A 14,099-nucleotide genomic window follows, 5' to 3' on the forward strand; every position below is an offset into this window, starting at 1 on the left:
CTGACTGGGAGCTGTGTCTGCCTGGGGTGATGTTTGCATTAAGGACCGCGCCGCATGCAGCTACGGGGTTTTCGCCAGCTGAACTGGTGTACGGTCGCTCGCTTCGGTCTCCGCTTCGCATGCTTCGAGAATCGTGGGAAGGCAGGGGCGACGACCCAGTCGTGGTGGAGTACGTGCTTAAGCTCCTCGAACGCTTAAGAAGGGCACAGGAGTTGTCAGGTGAAGCAATGGCAAAGGCCCAGCAGAGGGCCAAGGTTTATTATGATCGGACAGCCAGGGCCCGTCGTTTTGAGGTGGGCGATGAGGTCATGATATTGCGCACATCGCTAAACAACAAACTAGACGTGCAGTGGGAGGGCCCAGCACGAATTGTTCAGAAACTGTCGGACGTTAACTACGTGGTGAGTCTGCCAGGAAAGCGGAAAGCACAGCAAGTTTACCACTGTAATCTGCTCAAACCTTATAGACAAAGGGAAGCAGTGGTGTGCATGATGGTAAACGTTCCTGAAGAGCTTCCGGTCGAGCTTCCGGGACTAGGCTCAGTGACGAACAGGGAAGACACCTGTCAAGTCATTAGTGACTTAGTCAGTGGAGCATCGCTGTCGCGTGAGCAGAAAACCGAACTACACCAGCTCTTACAAGAGTTTCAAGGTCTGTTCTCTGAGAGGCCTGGTAGGACTTCTGTCCTTACTCATGACATAGAACTTACCTCCCCAGAGCCAGTACGATCCAAGGCGTACCGGGTGTCACCCCGCCAGAGCGATATTATGGAGGCTGAGGTAAAAAAAATGCTACAGCTCGGTGTTATTGAGGCAGGTGAGAGTGATTATACCTCCCCTTTGATTTTAGTTGAGGTACCGGGCAAGGAACCTCGTCCTTGCGTCGACTACCGCAGGCTTAATTCCATCACTAAGGATCAAATTTATCCGATCCCTAACATCGAGGAGCGCCTTGAGAAAGTTAGTAGCGCTCAGTTTATTTCCACCCTAGATCTTGTCAGGGGTTATTGGCAGGTTCCACTTACAGAAGAGGCTAGTAGGTATGCGGCGTTCATTTCACCAATGGGAACATTCCGTCCTAAAGTGTTGAGTTTTGGTTTGAAGAACGCGCCATACTGTTTTTCAAGCCTCATGGATAAAGTGTTGCGGGGACAGCAAGAATTCGCTTTACCGTATCTAGACGACGTAGCGATATTCTCCGCATCCTGGTCTGAGCATATGGCACACTTGCGGGCAGTGCTAACCCGCCTGCGAGAAGCGGGCTTGACAGTAAAGGCTCCTAAGTGCCAGTTAGCACAGGCCGAGGTTGTCTACCTCGGTCACGTGATTGGTCAGGGTCGTCGCCGCCCCTCTGAAATAAAGGTGGCCGCTGTGCGAGACTTCCCGCAACCGCGCACGAAGACCGATATTCGGTCGTTCTTAGGTGTCGCCGGCTACTATCAGAGGTACATCCCGAGGTACTCTGATATCGCGTCTCCCCTGACGGATGCTCTAAGAAAAACAGAGCCTCAAACAGTCGTCTGGGACGAGACAAAGGAAAGAGCTTTTAGCGCCCTAAAGAGTGCCCTAACAAGCCAGCCTGTGCTACGATCGCCAGACTATACAAAAGGGTTCGTTGTTCAGTGCGATGCTAGTGAGCGAGGCATGGGCGTTGTACTGTGCCAACGGGAAAATGGAGAAGTAGAACACCCCGTCCTGTATGCTAGTCGTAAGCTGACCAGTCGTGAGCAGGCGTATAGCGCCACCGAGAAAGAGTGTGCATGTCTCGTGTGGGCCGTTCAGAAATTGTCATGCTATCTAGCCGGCTCGAGGTTTATCATTGAGACGGATCACTGCCCTCTCCAATGGCTGCAGACCATCTCTCCCAAAAATGGCCGCCTCCTGCGCTGGAGCCTCGCTTTGCAACAATATTCCTTTGAGGTGCGTTACAAAAAGGGGAGTCTCAACGGTAACGCCGATGGCTTAAGTCGAAGCCCCTAACGTAGGAATCAGCCTCAAAATTGTTTGTTACTGATGTTTTTCTTCCTGAGGCAGGATTTTTTAACATATTGCTTTTGTTTAGTATTTCAAAGTGATGATATGCTTTCTAGTGCAATTTTCCAATTTGTCGACGCGTTCTGAGTGATGCTAGACTACTGTAAGGAACTAGGCAGTGGTATAAAAGGGGAAAGAGCCTGGCAGGGCTTAGTGAGGGTTGTGCCGTGCTTGCTGACTGAGCGGTTGAGTTTCAGCGTAGTTCTAACGCTTGCCGGGAACGAGAACAAAAATGTGAACTCTCCCGAAGTCACTTTGCAGTGTCCCGTGCGAATCTGAACGAGAGAACGAGGCCTTCTCTGTGCGCTGCGCTCAAGAAACGTCGAGGGACGCCCGACTTCGGTTATGAGCATCATCGAGCGACATCCCTCCGGACAGCGGATGCAGTCCCCTGTCCATCGGGATCTCCTTCCCCCGGCGGGGCGGTCTGTTACGTTTCGCCTACGACGCGCGGTTTAGCCGGCGCGACTGCAACAAAGCGGCAGACATTTTGGCCCGTTCGGCGTCGCCGCTACGCTCCCCGCCAAGCGCGTCCAGGCATGTTCCGATGCCACGTGTCTTCATGTGCGTGTGTGAGTGTATGTGCCATTGTGCCCGACCGGCGGCGATACGACAGTGTGAGTCACCTTCTCCTCCCCATTGTGCCCGACCGGCGGCGATACGACAGTAGGAGTCACCTTCTCCTCCCCATTGTGCCCGACCGGCGGCGATACGACAGTGTGAGTCACCTTCTCCTCCCCATTGTGCCCGACCGGCGGCGATACGACAGTATGCGTCACCTTATCCCATTGTACAGTCACGTGCTCGTCTATAGATGGGTTCCTTCTTGCCCTCAACTGCGAGAGTATAAAAACAGCTGCCCCCGGACGCCAAAGGGAGGGCTCCGATTTCTTCTGTTGAGTAAAGTGCACTCCCGTCTCTCTACTTCGGTCAACCTGACCGCCAACTCTTTGCGATGTTAGAATAAACAAGTTGTTTTGTTGTTACCAGTCGACTCATGCTTTGCCGGGACCTTCGGATGCTTCCAGTTGTACCCCAGGCCGCCAGGCCAACGCTACCCTTGGGGCTTGCGACCCAGGTGCAACAACGGGCGTCAGCGCCGAGTTCCCAACAACTCGCGCCAGCAGTCCGACCACAACAGTGCCCTCTTCCTCCGCCGGTCGCGACGCGACGTCGAGTGAGCGCGGCGCTTGCGGACGCGTTCCAACGCGTACGTCTGGTTGGGGCTTTAGAGGAACCAGTCATCGCATATCTTGTGAGGTTGCTTAAAACTTCTTAAGTTGTCAAAATAATATGTGCAAATTTTAAACCAAGAAAGCTCATCGCCAGATCAGCATTAAATTTGATGATACCCATACTTTCTCAAGGAAGTAAACAAAAAACTTCTCGGTGCTTCTGTCCTGTCCTGGAGAGTTCATGTTGGCAAACTGAGGAGACACCTTTCCAAGGTCGTCGGTAGTTTACGTAGAATACAACAGTCGATAACCACATGGTTTTAAAAAAATGTACTGCTCATTATTCTACTCCAAGTTAGGCTATGCCATGTTACTGTGGGGGACAACAACGCACACAAACTAAGAAAGGCTGATACAATAACAACAATAATATTACGCATATTGAAAACTATCATGGTGACGTTATATGGAAAACTAAGCACAAGTACGCTTTTTAGTAAGTACAACATGTTGAAAGCAAATCAGATATATTATTTCAGGCTTGCGCAGTATCGACATAAGCACAAGCTGTACTGTGAGGTTTCTAACCGCACTAGTGAATGCGAAATTTGTAATCCAAAGAAAACAACTCTTAATCATTACCAACTACGGGCGCCAGACATTGCGTTTTCAAGCAAGTATGAAGAAAGAGTGAAGAAGGTTACTAATCGGGAACAACACTGCTTTTTTTTTTCTGTACAGAAGAAGTGAATGCTGGAAAATGTTTCCTTTCTGAGGTGCGAGAAAGGTCTACGAAAGACCACTTTCTCTGTGGGCCCATGTACCTTGCTGATGTACCTTGTACCATGTACCTTGTTGATGTAACGTGCAACTTTTGAGACTCGCACTGCTCAGCAGAAATACGTGAGACGGTCTTGACCCTTTTGTGGGTCCGTTGCCAGCGTGCCTGGGGCCACTGCATGTGCTGATTGGGCTACTGGAGGTCACTAAGGGCCACGTAACCGAGTGTGCACTGGGCGCGTGCTTGGCGGTGCTTTACAGCTTAGTCTTTATGCTCTTTAGGACGCGGCGTCACGCCCATCCCAGTTCATTGCTCTGAAGCAGGAGTCGCATCCAGTCGTGGAAACGTTTAAAACGTTGGCCTGCGCCCACTTCTTGGTGCATAAGTAACAACGAATTGCGCGCAACAAAAGAAACACTAGCGCTCCCTTGTGTCAATCTATCTGTAAGTCTGCCTTTTATCTTGCGAATGAGCGAGCTGCCACGTTCGCGTCTAAATAAGGTCCGTGCACAGCCGCTGCCGTCCCGGCACGGTCATGCAGTGCTCCACCAAATGGAGCGGCCCTTCAAGCGGCATCATTCGGTGCTAGGTCTTCGCGCAGGAGGCTTATCTTTGAAGAGAACCGCAAGTGCTGCCGCCCAGCATTCGCGTTTATTCTTTCTCGGCCGCGGAGTGTCTAAAATTCATTTGCATCGCCGCAGTGACACGAGCGGCCTCGGCGCTCGCCTTCGGCAAGACACGCGCAAGCTGCGACGACAGCCAGCGCCGGGGCAACGCGGCGGCCACGCGGCCCGCAGTCGCCTCCCGCGCCACGTGCGCTCGGCAAACGGCACGTCACATATCATTTCGCCGCCCTGACATGCGGCCCGGCGGCGCGCAGAACGAAAATAGGTAGCGCCTCCTCCCCGCTCTTTCAACCCCTGTCGCTGCCCTGAGGAACGGACACGTCGAGCGGTTCGCTCGCCACCTAGCGTATATAAAGCGAGGGTCGCCGCAGTTGCGCGCAGCGCTCCGGCAGGCGCATCAGCGGCCGGCCCGTGATGGAGAGGTCTCGGAACGCTTCCCGCTGCCTCTGCTTCACAGTGGCTTCCGTCTCGAGGTAAAAAAAAATCGGGTCTTCCCCGTATCTCGCCGAATCGACGGCTCTCGAAAAGAGACTCGGACTGGTTCCCGGAACCACTCGGCGGAGTACATAGCGAGCGCAGTGCTTAAAACGCGTGGTCTCGCACGCGCAACACGGCTGCCGCGCGTCCTTATCGCTGCACCCAATTGGCGGGACCGCGGCTACTGCCCGGCCGGCAGTCGCCATCAGTCAGCGGTGACTGCGGCGTCATCCGACCCTGCAGTATGGCCCCGCGGGGCGCCGCGCCGAGGTGGCGACGGCGTGCTGCACGCGGGCACGTTCCGCGCCAGCGCCGTCGTCGATGACAGCGGCCTCCCGCGTCTCTCCCGCGGCGCCTGGGGGCCGCGGGCCCGGCTTCGCCGAGCGTCGGGCGGCGCGAATTTTCGGTGCGGCCTACGGAAGCAGCAGCAGTGCGCCCGCTGCGCCGGGCGGCGTGCGGCGCCCCCAACCGTATAGTAGACGAGAAGGGCCGTTCTCCCGAATCTCGACGTCGCACGCAGCGAGCGCGACAAAGCGCGCATCTTGCTGTGGCATTATTTTATTTATTTTTTTTTCACTTCGTTGCCACCCGCCTGTCTATCAAGCGCGTACTCACGCCCGGTGGGCCGCTTGGTTGGCGTGGTGAAACTCGAGCGGCAGGAACACCTGTTCGCCTCCGTCTATTCGCCCTTTCGCGTGCGACTGTGTACGTGATCGCGCGCTGGGCATCTACCATATACGATGCCTCGAAGAAGAAGCAGCGCGCGAAGTATGAGCCCGCCCGCAACAAAGCAATGGCCCATCGTATGTAGCTGCATTCAGGTAGCCTCAACATGTCCTCTATTGCGTATGTCCGCTAGCAAAATTTCAAATACCACATAATTATGTCTGTAAAATGTCAAGGAGGCCGCGTCTATCGCCTTCCTTGTTTTCAAGATGAACATCTACGGTTGCATTTTGTTTCATACCAATACGTCTAACGTTTGCTAAAACGACAGTAAATGACCATAACGCGAATCGTTTTGCAGGGCAATACGCGAGAGATGAACAGACGTTGGTAAGTTACGTCAGGTGTAGCGGCCTCGTACGCATACTACGTAGCGTTCCGAGGGCGCATGTTCTAGGGATGATGCATTGAGTTGCCAGCACTAGGCAATTCAAAACCCTTGAAAATCAATCAGCAGTAGCGCCGCTTGTTTGAGAGCCTCTCCGAAGACCCCTCCAAGTTATTTACGAGGCAAAAAACGAAAATTTGTTGCTGGCTGTGGTTGGCAGTGCTGGTTGGCTGTGCTGGCTCTGGCAGTGGTGCTCACGATAAATTAGACCTGGCAGTGGTGGTCACGATAAATTGTAGCAATCGCCAGTACGCTATTCATCAAAATTGCGTCAGTTACATTTTTAAATCTTAGCATCCACGATAACCTTTATAGAATCCTGAGCCAATTAAATATATACGCCCGCTGATGCGTTTGACTGCGGAATTTACGTGCGATAATCTCGAAAATGGTACGTACTACATACGCAGGATCCCTACCATACATGGGAGACTACACCAGCACCGATAGATTTCAATGCCGTAATCGAGGCATGTGCGCTAAAGTTAATTTATTGGAACGTTCACTTCTTAAATTTGGGTAACTATAGATTTTATTTCGATCATTGGGCTGCACTGTTATGGTCCTTGAACAGGAAATATATATATATATATATATATATATATATATATATATATATATATATATATATATATATATATATAAATTCGTTTATACCACATTATCATCGAGGCGCATCTAGCATTGCTCATGAAAGAAAAGTGATTCCGCGAATGTCTCCCCGAAACAAATCACATCTGTCATAAAAAAAAAATAAATATAAAGAGGCGCTGGAGCACAGTCTATCAGCTTGGATGACATTTAGTATGCTCTGAGCACTGTTTATTTACTCAGGCCGGGCTTGCGCGACACTCGTCATGCGGAATCCGCAAGCACGCATACAGTACCAAATTCTCCTGCATGCGTGAAGCCGGCCCGCCCCGGTGGCCAGAACTGTGCCATCAGATAGTTCTATAGCTCATATATTTGCGCTATATTTAATGGAACACCGGAAAACCAGAGGCGCTGCCTATGGGAGCAACATCGCTGTTTGTCAAGTCCTGCGCATCTATTTACAACTACCCTCAAAACTTTTTTTGGTATTGCCTATGTGGTTTTCGTCGAAAAGCAACAACAAAAAGACACAACAATACAACGTTCAAGAGCATTATGTCGACTGCCGGCGCATTTACGCCAGTAACTAAGTAGACCCTAGTCCACCAATGCAAATAGCACTTATGCATGGTACAAAGCATAATATATAGTAATATTACCAACTAACCTAGTAGCAAGCCTTGCCAATGCATATAACACTTGCGCTACTCGGTGTCTCAAGATGGCGCCGCCAGTCAGCGCTGCTGCTGATCTCTAGGCTTCCGGCAGTCCGGTATCCCGTAAGAGCTAAGATGCATACGGGACACGGTTAAACTCTCTGTCTGTTATAGGAGTCGTGTATTTCTTTTTCTTTCTCATCGGTTTCTAATCGCAGTTTCAATTCCCACAGATCAACGCTCTATCAAGTCTTTCCTAAAGCCATTGAAGCGGGATGCATTGCAGTTTCCTTGTGTAATGATTGCGTATACGATGCATGCACGCGCTGCAGAAAACGCCATATATGGAAAAAAAAAAGGCATCAACCCTGTTTATTCTTCACACCACACGCAGTGTATATGAATAGTTTCCTTTCTCTCTCTCTCTCTCTATTTCTTTCTTTCTGTTTTCAAAAGAACAAATTGGTGCGCTGTCTATACCGTCATCATTATTCCCTCGTCTACTCCGTCCTTCAGCTCGAAATAAGCTGCTGGGAGTAGTGGCTCCCTTCAGCCCCGAGCCTAAACCAACAGCCGTCTTTCTGGCCGTTGCTCATCACTGTCATGGCACAGGATACTAAAGGAGTACGAAGACTTCTCGCCATTTCTTATGCCTTCAGAAATCTGGACCGGCGTTTCTTTCCAGTATCATCGAACTTCCACCTTTCTAGGAGATTCGGGCTTATTCGCATCGGACAGATATAAATTATGGCCATGCAAACGTGTTGTATAACGAACGCAGCAGTAAACTTCAGAAGAAGAACGAGCGGTAGGAAGCAGGCAAGCCCGCATGTGAAAGGAAAAGACAGAGTAGCCATCAGTAAAGGAAAACCAAAACTAACCAAAAGCCTTCGTTTTACGCTCTCATTTCATTTGGAACAGCACGTTTGACGCAATTGCGCATGCGTCGTATGAGGTCGCTGACATTTATGTCGCGTTACATATTTCGACGTTCGGCGAGGTCTGATTGTGCCGTCGGTACATTCAGCCCGCGCCAGAACCACCTAGTTTTTTTGTTTTTTTTAATTTGGCGTCCTGCGATTAGCACGACTCTTTTTTTTTTCGCTATTTTGCAGGCATATTTACTAAAGTTGTTCTCTCTCTCTCTCTCTCTCTTTACCGATAACACGTGTTGTTACTGCCCGCTGAATGTTTTAGCTGGTTGGCCGCTATGCTTTCACGAGGACCCTGTGGAAGACGCAATTGTTATCTGGAAATAAATAAATAAATAAATAAATAACCTCTTAAGATTTCGAATACTTCTCAGCATTGGTGGATACACTCCGCAACGATATCGGAAGGCAACGCATCCGGCGGATGTGCACGCTAGAACAGTATAGGCGGGCTTATCTTCGTTCTTAATTAATAGCAAAAGCTAAGCGAATGATTAGGCTTCACGAGAAGTCGTAATACTGGTACTACAACTTGCCCGCATGCGCGACGGAGCTCTGGTTAATGTTGCTGCAGCAGTTACGTCAACCCGCATTTAAAAGGACAAAAAGAAAAGAATTGATTGAGTGAAGCACGAATTCGTTCAACAGATGTATCAGCATACAGCAATGCGTCAACTAAAGTCACACTGTGCGTATAAGGCCCGGGACACGCAGTTGTCTTACTGGAGATCACATTAGAACCACTGCCGTCGATCGAGTGACGCCCCAAAGGTGTTATTTTTTTGCGCAATCACGTGAAACACGAACGAACACGCATTGTTTGCGAGCGAGACTTTGGTCTTGATGAACTGGCTCAGTTATCTCTTGCTCCAAGCTGACACCCTTGCAGCTGTAAACATGCTCGCACTTGCCACTATAGGACGAAACAGAGACAGACACGGCAAAATTGTGCGCATGTTTAAACCTGCAAGTATGAACCAACCAGCCCAGCAACGCATTCTTTTAAACTAAAACCCGAAGGTATACACGAAAGCAAATTTGAGAGCTATATATGTACAGAGCGTTGAATACAGCATGTGTACTACAGTGCGATCTGATTTGGCTGTGTCAAGGGACACAAGGCCACATAAGAGAATGTGCTTATGGGTGTGGCGGGATACCGGAGAACGATAGTCCCACAGACTTGTGCGAACGGGTTATTATGAACGATAAGTTGGACAGGCAATCTGCGAAGCTTCCTCACGAACAATGCCTGCACGCGTTTATTTAACCACGATATTCCGTATCGCAAATCGTGCGAACAACAACAACAAAAGCGCCGTCTAAAACTTTCGAATCCTCACCGCATGCATATTTCTCACAGGCTGCGGGAACATTCGGACTCTTTCGTACAGCATTCGTACTTCTAAAAACGTCGACGAGGGCCCTGCACTGTGCCTACGGACCACTCGACCTGTAATCAACCGGGCATGCGCATAACACGTATACTCGCGCGTAAAACGGCCATCTCGCGAACGAGACTCACCCGGACCCTGGCCTCGGTGAGGTTTGTCCACATGGCGATCTCCTCGCGCGTGGACATGTCCGGGTAGCGGTTCCTCGCGAAGGTCGCTTCCAGCTCCTGCAGCTGCTGCGACGTGAAGTGCGTGCGCTGGCGCCGCTGCCGCTTCTTCTTCTTGGGGTCGTCGTCGGCCTCCGAGGAGACGCCGCCGCCCCCTCCGCCGGCACCGTTGTGGCCCCCGCCGCCGTCGACGCCGTTGCTGCCGGCAGCCTTGTCCGGCAGCACGGTGGACGTCGATATCGAATCTGCACACGCGCACTCGCCCAATCACTTCGCAGTCCCTAGGTGCGGTACCACGTGTGCGGTTTGACGATGACGGGAGAGGCCGAATGATTACCGACTGTGCGTGACACTCCCGAAACATTCCGCGATCACGTATATGAGCAAGAGTTTATTCGTAGGTGTGGTGACACACGCCGAGCAGGCTGCATGTGACGGGAAATGTTTGACAGTCAAATACATTAACGCTTGACCTATAGCGTTGCATATTTATAGCTTGACATATAGGTGCTATATTTTTTTTTTCCGGCATGAGTCTGTTACCACCCATCTGTGCCACCTACTGTATCCTACATTATTTTAACTTTCTGCTATAGGCTTCGCTTCTTGGTGTATGTCAAAGTCGGCGGCTTTTACGTGGTATGTTATTCATCAGTTCAAGCGTTCATGCGTTTGGGCGTACGGGCGAATCGAAAAAAAACTTGGCTTTAACCTGTTCGCAATGGCCTGGTCTATATACGCAACCGCAATGCAGTGCTACTTATCGATACCGCTGTGAAATAGCTGCGCCTGAATTTACAGGGCACAGAACGATACTGCTGGTTGCTTCTCGTGAAGTTAGAATCACAGGAAGCTACAAGCTGCAGGCTTGCTACTGGTGCGAGTAACGCTAGGTGATTGGAAACATTGACGAAGACAGGTGCAAAATTGTAGTTTTTTTTTTCACTCTTTTTCCTCAATTCATATTTAATCTAGTGTGAGGCTTCTACAAGACCACACACAAGGATAGGAAACACAAAAGTTTAACGTACACATTCTATACGCTGTTTTTCAATGGAAAGTGGGAGAAAGGTGTATAAGGGAAAAGAAGAGGAAAGGTTGGGAGAGGAGACACGTCATTATGATAAGGTAGCCGTCCTTTTTTATGGTCACTTCGTCCTAAACTTCGACCGCCAGTCTAGATAACGGATCTGCATCCGTCAAGCCGGTGCCTGCCCGGTGGATAACCTCGAAATCATACTGCTGCAGTTCGTTTATCCAGCGCGACTGAGGAGATAGGTCTTACTGAGGAGATAGGTCAGAGCCTGATGTTCCGTATACAGTTAGAATTTTCTGCCGTATATGCACGATCTAAAGTATTGCACTGCCATGACAGCAAGGGCCTCTTTCTCGGACGCAGAGTAGTTGAGCTGAGAAGTGTTAAAGGTGTAGGAATGGTATTCTACGACTCGAAGTTGTCGATTTAGTGGACAATAAATAAGGATGGCTACCTTGTCATACTGACGTATCTCGGTTTTATTACAAAAGGTAATTTTTTTTTTTACTACGGCCATCACAAGGCGTCCTTTATCAATAAAAATATACAAGACAAAACAAGCAAACGAAAACTGTACTGTTACCGACCAGCAATTATGAATTGTTCTACTAGAAACTTAGAGTAAATAATGGACGCGAAGTATTCTCGGCTGAATGGCCTTACCAACGTAATCTGGGAGTTGATTCCCTTCCCTAGCAGTCCGCGGAAAGATTGAGAACTGATAGGCGTTTATTTCAGCCACATGCCTTCCACGCTTTCACCTTTGAGGCACGCAATAGTGAACTATAATCTGAATGAATTTTGTCCACCTGAGCCTTCTAAATTTAATTCTACAAGCTGTTTTGTCCCCCCCCCCGCCCCATATTTTTCACCGTGGTAATGCGACCAACAAACGACCTGGCGACTTGGATCGCGTGCAGTATATAATCGCAGTGCTGCGTTTTGTCGCGATGCTGCGTTCTAGGAGCGCTCTTCTGCAGTTGGCCTCTTTTGTCATTGCGCTGTTCTGCTGTGATGTTTTGTCGCTGTTAACTTTCGTCGTTATGCCATTTTGACAGCGTGCTGCGTTGTCGCAGTGCTCTTTTTCACTTATAGCGTCTGATTCCTCTGCCCGGTCTCGTCACTATGTCGTCACTGTGCGTCACGCAGTATAGGGAAAAATGAGAACCCAATCTTTTAGAAACGTCTCGAGACCGTACGCAGTACAAGGCAAGTCAGAAAAAAAGAGAAAAAACGAAACAGAGCGCGCGAAAGAGGAAAACAAAGCTCCGACACAACACCTCGTGTATGGCGCTCTACAGCTGCAGGACCACGCCGCTGCGAGGGGGCATCGCAACTAGCGCACTTTCGTCTCGGTTTCTCGGCCCACTAAATATACTGATCGTGGTCCTTCTTCCGCTTTAGCCGTGGCAGGCCAAGGCCCGCGGCGGCCATTGTTGTGTTAGCCTGGAAGCATCGACGTCCTGCAACCTCCCCTCGCTCTCCTTTCTACTCGCGCCCTCTTTTCGAAACTAGCGTGGCGCTGCGAGACGCCAAAGCGAGCAAAGCAACCAAGCAAAGGGCCGCTGCCTCCCATAAACGGACAGCGATGGTTATTGCCCGGCGGCTGGCTAGAAGAAGCGGCGCGGGCAATCGTCAATCTGTTAGCTCTATTTCCCCATAGGTCCAGTTGTCCCCATCAGTTCCTAATGGAACTTTATGGTGCGGGCTTAAGGGGAAGGCGCGACGCGCGCCGCCCAGCGGCGGCCTTCCTCGCGAGCGCCACGCCGCCGCTGCCCTTCTTCCCGCTTTTGGCGGTCTTTCCCAGCTCGCGGCGGCATTCGGTGAGCGCCGGCCCAAGTATTGATGGCGGGGCCTTCGTCTTTCCCTGGTTCCAGCTGCCCCGCGCTTTCCTTACTGCTTCCCTCTTGCCCTCACTTCGCTCTCGTTCCGACCGTCTTCTCGGACTTCCCCAAACTCCCATTTGATTCCGCCTTTCATACTTTCTCTCTCTTTCGCTTTCTTTTTTTTTTTATTCATTTCTTGCCTGTTTCTCTCGTTCGATTCATGGCAGCCGCTCTGGCTGAGGCGCGTCCGTGTTGACTTTGTACGCTCTCGTTTCTTTTTATTTTTTCCCCTTTTTGTTTCTAAACGATCTTTGTTACCAGATCCCCATGGACGACGTAGTGAACTAGACAGCTCAGAGACAGATGCACGCGAAGTCGTTGGCGACATGACGTGAATGACGAGTGCGAGGCAAACGTTTCTTCTGTATAAGGTGCTAGAGCGCGACGTATCCATGTTGAATCGCTCTCGTAATGTCCGCAACACCGGATCATTCGAAAAGCATGGGGCGGTTGTAAACCACCGTGCATATACGACATTCTGCCGCTTTCCACTCTGGATCACCTGGCAGACGGCAGATTTTAGTGAACGTGTCGAGGGTGTGAACTGCAACTGTAAGAATTGGTGTACACAATTTTTGTTCTGCTCCATGGATGGAGCGGTATGCTATAATAACTGATGCTGCATGCGCCATTCTGAACGCAGCTGCGGCGTAACTGCCACCTGCCACGTGATTTTCCCATATGAAACACTTCCACAAAAAATTTCACCGGCAATGACGATATTCCCTAATGCGAATCTACAGCGCAGCTGTGGAATTCGCGATATATTATGGCAAAGAATTTGATTCTGCAGGACAAGGTGTTCTCGGCGGTGGCGCTGAGCCTCTGCTCGAGCAGCTCGTTTAGCAGCAGCGGTAGACGAAACATTTCCACCGCTTGCGTCGCTCACTGTTCAGAAAGAAAGAGCAGGGTGTCTACCAAACGGGACAACCGAAAATTCTCAGGGGTTTCGAATAGTCTGGAAATACTCGGGGAAAACTCAGGGAATTTGTGCTTTTATCAGGGAAAATTAGCTGCAATTTTATTGAAAGGGAACAAAAGTCGCGCTAATGCTGGCTCAAGTATGACAGAGAGGAATCGTAACGAATCGTCTTTGACGCCGTGTCGTCGGCTGGAGATGTTGCCAGTGTACAGTCAAGACCGATTTTCCGGGCGCCCGCTTTTTGCGGACATGCCCGATACTTCGGACGGCTTCGCGGCACCACCACGTACCCTATACGCGTAGTGC

The 14,099-nt window shown here is 50.3% G+C and overlaps 1 protein-coding gene across 1 annotated transcript in view; it reads right to left on the bottom strand.

Moving 5' to 3' along the window:
* Nucleotides 1–14,099, bottom strand: part of LOC142568380 (pituitary homeobox 3-like) — a 156,526-nt gene that overhangs the window by 80,145 nt on the left and 62,282 nt on the right. Inside the window, exon 4 of the mRNA XM_075678378.1 lies at nucleotides 9,914–10,194. Within this exon, the coding sequence (XP_075534493.1) occupies nucleotides 9,914–10,194 (281 nt within the window). The remainder of the gene's footprint in view (nucleotides 1–9,913; nucleotides 10,195–14,099) is intronic.

Source organism: Dermacentor variabilis, unplaced genomic scaffold, assembly GCF_050947875.1.
Source record: "Dermacentor variabilis isolate Ectoservices unplaced genomic scaffold, ASM5094787v1 scaffold_18, whole genome shotgun sequence".
In the NCBI taxonomy this organism is placed as follows: Eukaryota; Metazoa; Arthropoda; class Arachnida; order Ixodida; family Ixodidae; genus Dermacentor; species Dermacentor variabilis.